Source organism: Leuciscus leuciscus (genome assembly GCF_965113295.1).
Source record: "Leuciscus leuciscus genome assembly, chromosome: 15".
Lineage (NCBI taxonomy): Eukaryota > Metazoa > Chordata > Actinopteri > Cypriniformes > Leuciscidae > Leuciscus > Leuciscus leuciscus.
Genome location: NC_138739.1, coordinates 32709082 through 32719344, shown reverse-complemented (window position 1 = coordinate 32719344; position 10263 = coordinate 32709082). Strand labels below are relative to the sequence as shown.

At 38.1% G+C, this 10263-nt stretch overlaps 1 protein-coding gene across 3 annotated transcripts; it reads left to right on the top strand.

The window, feature by feature from the left end:
• Positions 1–9788, top strand: pdgfaa (platelet-derived growth factor alpha polypeptide a). 3 transcript variants are annotated; one of them, XM_082139908.1, is made up of 6 exons: positions 1–975; positions 1894–2008; positions 4905–5012; positions 5095–5282; positions 6798–6918; positions 9268–9788. In XM_082139908.1, the coding sequence occupies exons 1-6, from the start codon at positions 913–915 to the stop codon at positions 9276–9278; spliced, it is 606 nt and encodes a 201-aa protein (XP_081996034.1). In that variant the 5' UTR covers positions 1–912; the 3' UTR covers positions 9279–9788. The 3 variants fall into 3 exon arrangements, with proteins under 3 accessions (XP_081996034.1, XP_081996033.1, XP_081996035.1); XM_082139907.1 differs by having other exon boundaries at positions 12–975; positions 9265–9788; XM_082139909.1 differs by having other exon boundaries at positions 28–975; positions 1912–2008; positions 9265–9788.
• Positions 9789–10263: the final 475 nt, after the last annotated feature.

Sequence of the window (10263 nt, the reverse complement as noted above, 5' to 3'; positions counted from 1 at the left end):
ATAACACGTGACGTGAGGGTAGGATGTCACGTCCTCACTTGTCAAATCTTGAGGAAATGTGGAGTGAAGTAGAAATAATTATGTGTTCACAGGGTGAGCAAGGTGAAAGACATCCGAATTATGGTGGTGTTTCATTTCTGAGCAAATTTCTGAACCCATCTTTTAAGTGAATGGTGTTTTTAACGATAGCCTACGGCTTAAGTCGTCGTCACCTACTGACGTAACGATTTTACCGACGGTCACTTAGTGAATCTTTTCTTTTTTTTTACTGATTGAAAAGATTGGAATCACTGAAATGAATCGAAATGCGGTGACTTGAAAGGCTGGTTAGCAGAGATTACCTCGTCCTGAGGGGGCGCGCGGCTCTCTGAGTTTAAGTTGAGGAGATGAGAGAAGCTCCAGTTCATTCACTGTCAGATCCCCTCCACGCGCGCGAGCGAGACCTGTTCAAGTTTGAACCGAAGTCGTTTTATATGAGGAGTTGAAGACACAAAGCGTGGACGGTGCATAAAATGGACTATTTTGGATAAACGTGGACTCTTTATTCTATCATGGTTTTGAATCTAGGATTACCTTTGGATTTAGAATTGAGGATTTTTAAAATTAAATTCAGAAGCGATGCGGTCAAGAGATGAAGGATCGCTTCATTCATGTTTTCTTTTTTGTGTGTGAAATGATCTCGCGCAATGTTTTGTGACTTTTTAACGGATTAAAACGACAATTACTTGTTAAAAGGAGAATTTTATTTCAGAGAGTCGTTTTAGTGCTTTAACAGACTTGTGAAGAGTTTATCCTTAGAGAGGTTTGTCTGTGGAAAGGCATGTTCCCTGGCTCCACGCCGGTAGGAGCATCTTTGCGGCTCCGGTCGGGAAGGTTTCGCCTGCGCTGGGACACATTTGGACCACAGGGGAGATGAGAACCGCGCTGATATACTTTCTCTTCTGCTGCTTCTCTCTGCTTTCAGCAGCCGCTGAGGTAAGACCAACCTCTGAACACATATTCATTGGGGATAGAGGGAGAGGAACACGATTTTCGCTCTAAAGAGAGAGAGAGAGAGAGAGAGAGAGAGAGAGATTCCTTAATAAATGATGAATGATTGTTCACTGTTAAAAAAAGAAAAGAAAAGAATTTGCTCCCTTAAAATTTTAAGTACAATCAACTTGGATATTTAAGTCATTTCAACTTAAATTCCATTAAACTGACTTAAGAGTTGGATCTTGTACCGTGTAAGTTATTTTAAAAAGTTGAAAATTGCTTAACTTATAAGGTCTGTCACTTTGCAGTTCTTCATTAACTGGTCATAATTTATTAATGGTCATAAAATTATCATTAAAGTAACACCCACTGGTATTGCACATACTTTTTCTAAAATCTACTTTTTAAACACAAGTTATTAGAAATATATGTAATATTTGTTGGCTACTCATGTTGATTACATGCAATTGAAAAAAAAAATGGTAACACTTTACAGTAAGGTCTCATTTGTTAACATCAGTTAATGCAATAACTCACACGAACTAACAATAAGCAGCAATGTATTTATACAGCATTAAATAACCTTTGGTAATGTTAGTTCACTGTGTTAAATAGGCTAATGCTAAAAGATAGCATCTTTTGATCTAAAAAGTGTATTAGTAGCCTAAATGTTGAGAATAACATTAACTAAGATTAATACATGCTGTCGAAGTAACAAATGAAACCTTATTGTAAAGTGTTACCATAAAAATATAGAATTTTCTACAAATATTTTGATATAATGACTTTAAACATTTCAAGTGGTGCAACTGTAAAAGTATTTAAATACTATTTAATAAGTATTTTACTAAAGAACTTAAGGGGTTTGGTCCACAACACATGCATTTTCATTCATTTCATTTTGATGTATTTTGGAAGGACCATTTTCTTCCACAGGAAGCGCCGATTCCCCGAGAGCTGATCGAGAGACTCTCTAACAGCGACATCCGCAGCATTAGCGACCTCCAGAGGCTCCTGGAGATTGACTTCGTAGGTAAAGTCATTCTGTTTTTTTCTGATTATTTGACAAGAGCAGTTGCGGTTTTAGGCACGGGCGAACCGGGCAATCGCCCGGGGCGGCATTTTTTGGGGGGCGGCACCGCCGGCACGAGCAGAAAAAACAAAACAAATCTGCGCCGTGAAGCGGTTTTCTATTATCTATCATTTCACTGTGTGGGGAATTACCAAATTTGCGCCCCCTGCTTGCTGAGAAGATGCCGTGCACAGAAGCTGTTTGTTTGAGAAGGGGAAAGGGGAGGGGGCGCGGAGGCGCGGAGGCGCGGGCGCGGATGACAGTTCACCTCTGGGTCTCTCCCAAATGGAACGGACAAGGGGGAGGGATCCATATAGTTATCGAAGTTATCAGTCACACCTCGACTTTCTTCCAGATAACGCACATTTCATTCATAATATTATAAATACGGGCCTCTATATTTCGCTCGAAAGGGGTCTCACCCAGGGTGTAATTCAATGTAGAACCGCCACTGGACAAGAGGTGTGGGTAGGCCGAATATGATCTAAAATAAATCCTAAACCTAAACCAGCTAGTGGTGATTCATATCTGTGACTTGAATCTTGTGAATCTGTTCAAAAGGAAAAAAAGGTTTCTTCAGATTCATTCAGTTTTGTTTAGTGGTCCTTTCTGCAGGTTACATCTTTGGCGACAAGTTTATGAATGAGTCATTGAAACATTCACTCAACCTTCTTGTCAGATGGTTGCTAAACAAGTTGCTAAATAAGCACTGCAACTATTACAGGAATGTGGGTTGTGTGCTAGATAAATTGGATAATTGTTGTAGTCCTTGATTCGTTCGAGAATGATTTGTTCACTTAAAAGATTTGTTTCAAAACACGAGTGAAACCCAACCAATGTCAGCACAATGTGTCAAGTCGCCAAAGTGTTGAGGTGCAATGTTAGGAGACCAAGACTGTGAGAAATATCCATTCAGAGGAGACTCACTCAATATTTTATTGCACTCAAAGTTTATGGACCTCGCCACGAACGCCTCAGCACATGTTGCCTAGAGACCGCAGTCCCGCTCCTGCACTCATGGCGCCGCATCAGCATTTTAACTTGGTAAATCATGTGACATTTTGGCAGCACAAACATTCTGAACTCAAATATGTCCTTTGAAATTATGCAGTCCCAGTACATTTTTAAATTCCACCATATGAAAAAGTGGTTTATTCCCATTCTTGAAGCATGAGTGATATTTCAGCATGTTTTGTGAATAAATGTCAAAATAAAATGCTTTTTAAAAACGTAAAGTTTAAAAATCTCGGTTTGGCTTACAATGATTGAATGTTCAGTATTCAAAATTCTAACTGACAGTGATGATGTCATTGCAGCATTTGCATACTGCATTGCTATTGGTCTTATTCCTTGCATTTATTTGCATTCTCAATCGTCATTTGTTTTTTCTTGCATCTTTTCAACTATCTACAGCTGCCTTAACACTGTAAAGATGCTGTTGATTAGTTATTCCCACAATGAAGACTAGTCGATTTTAATAATATGAAGTTTTGCACATCCCACAAATAATTTTTAAAGTATATAAATAGTAAAAAAATTCACCCAAAAAAAAAAAAAAAAAATGTCATCCCTTACTCACCCTCATGTTGCTCCAAACCTGTATGAGTTTCTTTCTACTGTTGAACACAAAATAAGATATTTTAAAGAATGTTGTAATCAAACAGTTGATGGACCCCATTGACTTCCATAAATACCTTGGAAGTCAATGGCTACCATCAACTGTTTGATTACCAACATTCTTCACTCTCTCTTCTTTTGTGTTCAACAGTAGAAAGAAACTCATGCAGGTTTGGAACATCATGAGGGTGAGTAAGGGATGACAGAATTTTTATTTTTGGGTGAACTATCCCTTTAAGGAAGCCTAGTATGATTTTCAGATCATCTGACCCTAAATGGGAGCTTTTTTAATGGCAAAGATTTAATGGTGAAGACCCAACCGAAAGGGTTAAAATACCCACAACGCCTCAAATATAAACTTCCAGCGCATCTAATGAGGAAATGCTGCAGCCGTAACGATATGAGCCTCAGATTTGATTCGGCCCATAAGCGCTGTAATTGAAATGCAAACAGCTGCGTCTGTGTGGCTGGTGCCTGAGGGAGGTCAAGAGACTCTCTCCATTATACTGTTGTCATGCTGCCTTTATGAGTTGAGTGCGGCTGAATGCCAGCGCTGCTGTAATGTATTATTCATGTCGAATTCCTCAGTTTTTGTGTGCATCTCTGCGTGCGAGTGTGTGTCCGTGTGTTTGGGAGAGAAAAGAGGCTGAAGCTCAAGTAGTGTTTGCGTTTGTGAGGTCTGTTGCTCCGCTAACGACTGTGTGAAAAGCCGAGCGGGTCGGTCGGCCACGGTGCTCAAGCCTGAATTAAAACCACCCTCCTCCTCCATTGGGCCGGTTTCCGGGGGCAACAACAGGGGCATCTCTGCCCCCCCGTCGTCCCGCTGTATGGCTGAATGGCTCTGCGGATCCGTAGAACAGCATGATTAAATACTGCGCACTTTGCTCAGACTAACCAACCAGACGTCTTTAAAGCATTTTAAATGACACAATCCTTTCCGAACGTCTTATTGTTGAGTAGGTTTTCTCGGTGTGTCCTCAGGCGGTGCATATATTTCCTTTCGAATGAAGCGTGCAGGCAGGTTGGCGGACACCTTTTATTCTTTACTTAGTAATCAGACCGGGTTTTCTTCATTTCTTTGCATCGGGCTGGCAGAGGCGGGGTTCACAAAGAGGTTCAAGGGCACTCTTTCTTCACAATAGTGAGGGAGGGATTGTGCATTGGATGGTTGCTTGTTCTACAAGGCAAAATATGTTGCTTAAACACTGTTGACTTTGTGCTTCGTTGACTTCTTTTGCAGAGAATGAGGTGCTGGAAGACATTAAGCAGGGCCACCATAAGGAGCATCTGTATGACAGCAGACACCTCAAGAGTTCACACGCACACTCTAGACGCAAGAGAAGCATTGGTAAAACTCAGACACACACACATGCTCAGGTTGCAAAGCTCCTTTGGTTGTTCTGTTTGTTTATGGGCTATTGTGTGTTTAGAGGAGGCAGTGCCAGCCGTCTGTAAGACTCGCACAGTGATCTACGAGATCCCACGCAGTCAGGTGGATCCCACGGCTGCCAACTTCCTGATCTGGCCTCCGTGTGTCGAGGTGAGGCGATGCTCAGGCTGCTGCAACACCAGCAACATGCGCTGCCACCCGTCCAGAAAACACTACAGGACTGTGAAGGTGAGAAAACACACATCTTCCCCTCTAGTATATAATGTTTTGAAATTTAATTATTTAATCATTATTTTAAATCAAAATATAAAATTATATATATACACTTTATTTTTTATACAAATATTGATCATTTTTTGATTATTATTGTAAATAGTTTGGCAAATTTTACATTTTCAATGTTTTATAAATAATACATATTTTATATATACATTTTTTATATATACATGTTTTTATATATCATGAATATAAGATATTATTATATAAAATTAGTATTATTATAAAATAGAAATATTTCTAATTTATATATAAAAAATATATACTCAATATATTTAAAATAATACTTAATTATAACTATATTTTGCATAATTTAGCAAATTTAGCTTAAAAATAGAACATATTATATATATATATATTTTTTTTTTATAATTAAAAAAAAATATTTAACTTATTAAAAAAATTATAATTATTATTAAATGTTCAATGTTTTATAATTAATACATATAAAATATAAAACAATATATTACATATATATATATATATATATATATATATACACATTGTTATATATTTTAATATTTTATGCACATAGATTAAACATATTATAAATTACTATTAAATCATAATTATTTTAAATTATTTTACAAATATTTTTCATAATAATAAATATAAAATAATATAAAAATCTTCAGTCAAAAGTCTTAATCTTAATATGAAATATAAAATCTTAATATGAACACAGGTGTTTTTCTTCCAAGACCAAGTTATCTGAGTTATGACATCCACATCCATTTTAAAGCGCACCATTTTTCCTGCATGTGAATTTTTTTTTTCTCATTTCTGCATTTTTATAGGAACTGTAGGTGAAAGTTATGGGAAACAACTCCCTTCTTTCTCCTCGTCTAATTACATTTATATTGGAAATTCGTTTTTATTGATGCAAATCTCCTGCGCACTAGGCTGTGACCGTATTTGCCACTTGCCAGGCTCATTTTCACCATGCAAAGCTTTTCACATTTCTCAGATTTAAATGTAACAAGAGCGAGGCGTAGGACGTGCCAAAAGGGAGGACAGTGTCAATGAGAATTTCAGGGCCGCTGAACACACTGAAAGAGTTTCAGGCCAGACTTCCGCGGCTGGTTAACGAATAGCTCTAACCTTGAGTTAACCGCTGCAAATATCTGTCTGTTACTCCACGGCTGTGGGGTGTGTTCTGTTCCGTTTATCTCGCCAGCAATGTGTGTGAGTGTTCAGACCTGAATAAAGTATTGTATAAATGGGCCTGCAGGGCAGCTGAGTTGGCAGGGAGGGAAGGAGTCTGTCAGTATGATATGAGGTGTGTGTGTTTAGAAAGAGAGGTTTGAGGCGGCTCATCTGCGTTACAGGAAACCGACCGAGTCACATTTAGCTCTCGCCTTATCTCACCTCTGGAAAAGCAGAGGAAAAAACACACTGTTGATAGGGTTATGAGTGTGTGCGTGCAACTCAGGATGTTCCCACAATCTCTCGCTCTCTCTCTCTCAGGTGGCCAAGGTGGAGTATGTACGCAGGAGGCCAAAGCTTCGGGAGGTGCAGGTGCAGCTGGAGGATCATCTCGAGTGCGTGTGCACGTCCAAACATCACTCAGAGTCCCGCATACACACAGGTACGCAAACACTGCCGCCCTTAAAGGTGCAGTACGCGATTTCTGAGAAACTCTGTTGATATTTCAAATCAACCCAAACAAACACACCCCTCCCTTTATTGGTCCGCCCCCAAAATGCACAATGAATGTCTCTTTATCATAGCTGAAGCAAAGCAAAATAATGCGAAGATGACGAAAGAACAAAAAATTAACATACAGTACACAAGAGTATTGAAAGCAAGAGTTTGTTATTAGTCGCCAGCAGCTCCAGATAAACAATGACACTCAAAACTGTGCTGTTACTATAGCAACATTACAACAACAGCATTATCTTGGTTCTGTGAAACAGCAAAACCAATGTTACTTGCGTATGGAGCAGAAACAACGCACCTTGCATCTGTTTTCAGGCCTTTCCGCTTCTGTCTCTCCAGCGCTGGAAAGCTTTTCTAATATTAAAGGCCCCCTGAAATCAAAATGTAAGATTTTTAGCTCTTAGTATGAGTATGTTAGCCTTAAGGTTATGAATAAGCTGGTGTGTTCCAAAACAGACAAAATGTGCATTTAGGAGATATAAGCATTACATCAAAACGTACAGTCTTTCATCACGGATTTGTATGACATCACCGCGGATTTCAGCTTCTCATCACATCTTCTGTCCAATCAAATGCTCTCTAGAATCTAAAGCGTCCCGCGACTCCCGCCCCCTATGCTATAAATACCACCTGGCCAAAGCGACCATTGACAGACATGTCACAGAGCAATATGGGTTGAAAATGTGTGTTCAGTTGCTCAGACGCTCGAGTTTTATTCCGTTTTCCAACTGTTCGTTGGTTAAGAATGAAATGGCTAGAATTTATTCACACCTCTACTATTGAATCCAACGTATGATCAGCGCTCGGATTCGCTTCCATGGTGCTGTCAAGTACGACTTGCAGTCTGTGAGGTAAACTAAACGCTATTGGCTATTTGAAAAGGAGGAGGGGCCATTCAATATGTCCCGCCTTAGCTTCCTGTTTCAGTGGAAATTACGTCAACGCATCATACAAAGCTGCGCGTTCCAAGGCACTTCAGTGGGCCTTTAACGCTGGTCCTAAAGCTCATATCCTTTCTTTTTCCAGTGATATTCCTCTGAGCTTTTCGCTTTTCTCAGGCATCTCTCTTTCTACAGTCTTTCTTCAAATCTTCCTTTTGCTTTTTGCCTTTTGCAGGAATCGCTTACTGTACCTTTAAACACGCTCCGTCTTTTTAATCATTAGCTTTCCCACACCTTGTTTTATTTTTCCCTCTCCACCCTTTTTTCCTGCCTTGTCGTTTCCCTTCGTTCCTTCGCTCAAAGGCCAGAGCTAAAAAAAGAAGAGGAAATGGAAAATAAGATAAACTGTCCAAAAGCAGGCAGTCAAGATTTACAGACTCTATATTTAGACTATTGGTCAGTAAGATGAAAGCCAAGTGGACTTATTGGTCAAGGTCGAGAGCAGTCTAGGGAGTATCTTTATACAAAATTTTATTATTTTTAATATAAAAATTTACGATTATTTGAACAATTATTCAAGACAAGTAAGAAAGATGAGGAACAAATAAATAAATTACACCAAATAAAATAAGCAGCCATAATAATTTATATTCAATAAGAGCTGACAATTTCACACCAGCCCCATAGACACTGAAAGCACCTTTTTTTCAGTTCAACATTTACTTCCAAAGCTATACATGAATTTTGAACAATACCCATTCTTGTCTTAGGACCACTTTGAATAACTTTGTTTGATCCACTTCAAATGTTGACTACTGTACATATATATATAATTTTTTTTATTTTTTATTATTAATTCTTTTAGTATTTTATATAATATTTAATATTATTTAAAAAGATTTTATAATAAAATGTAATAATTTGAATTTAATTTGACCAACTATTTAGTACAAATAAACCGTGAGTAACAAAAATTTGGTACAAACAAATTACAAGCAATTAAATAATAAAAGCAATTTCTATCCGATGCACACTTATCCGGTAGACTTCCATTGTAAGCCATTAGCTCAACAGGTTTGCTGTTGTCAAATGCTTAAATTTTTTTTTAAATACATAATTTTTTAACGTTAGTAAATATTTTATTATATTATATTATGAAATATTATTTCAATTATATTTTATATAAAAAATATATATAATAAAATGCAATTTTTTATATTAAGACAAATAAACTTTGAGGAAGAAAAATGAAGAATAAAGAAACAAAATAATATTTTTTTTTCATCCATTGCACACTTCACTCACAGACATCCATTGTAAGCAGCTTTTTTCCCCTTTTTTTTTTCAGTTCAACAGGTGCGCTGTCAAAAGCTAACAAAGTCTTTTCTCCACAGCAGATATAAGGTGAGCGTGGCTCTGGATAAAAGAAAGCAGAGAAGGAGGGCCATTGCATCCAATCAGATAACTCGGACTGCACGACAGCCATTGAGTGATATCATTGAGGCGGATGTGAACTGTTCAACAATGAGCGAATCAGGGCGGCCTTTTTGGCTTACTTTGGACTTTTGATGCACCTTTAGAAGCGACCCGGAGAGAGACTTTGGATTAAAACCCTGGGGGAACAAAGCACAACAAACTAGAGACTGCAATGACAGAGACTCGCAGAGCCTGAAAACGAACATTGAGTCGCAGACGTCGAAGTACTGATTCCACGACCTTTTAAAGGAGCATCTATCACAACTTTATTTGTGTATCAAAATGTATTTCTCCAGCAAATATCTGTATCATCTTATTTTTGTATAACTGCCAGTTTTCTATCAACACTGATCTTCTCTTGTCTTATATATGCCGTAGAATGAACGAGTACAACAAAACACAATCTACAGTAACTGATACTAATAAAGTGAATACATTATGACGTTGTCTGACAGACAAAGATTAATATGTCTCAAAGATGAGTATGATTATGTGCATTCATAACACCGTTTCCTAACCAGGAGCATTGTGATAAATCTTCTCTCTTCAGTGTCGATCTGGAATGTTTCTTGAACCAAATGCAACCACATCAAAACAATGGGTGACAAGCCATTTTTAAGTCTATTTTAAATATGTCCTACAGACAATATTATTGAGATTAATGCAACCACAAGTTAAAGGGGTAATGGTTACGAGTAGTGAGTTGTCCTCGAAAAAGATGGATAATGCAAAAAAACCTGTCGGGGGCTAAAAATATAAAAAGAAAGAGGGAAAAGGACATGACTTGGCATGTCAAGGGATGCGACAGCAGCTAAATGAGTGGATGGTGAAAGGCAACAGGGTGTTTGTGTGTGTGTGTGTGTGTGTGTATGTATGTGTGTGTGTTCATCTGAGCCTCATTGGACTGTCACTGCTCG

Coding starts and splice junctions, on each gene's coding strand:
- pdgfaa (XM_082139907.1), top strand. CDS start 913: ATGAGAACCGCGCTGATATACTTTCTCTTCTGCTGCTTCTCTCTGCTT. Junction 976..1,893: donor TGCTTTCAGCAGCCGCTGAG/GTAAGACCAACC, acceptor GTATTTTGGAAG/GACCATTTTCTTCCACAGGA. Junction 2,009..4,904: donor CCTGGAGATTGACTTCGTAG/GTAAAGTCATTC, acceptor CTTCTTTTGCAG/AGAATGAGGTGCTGGAAGAC.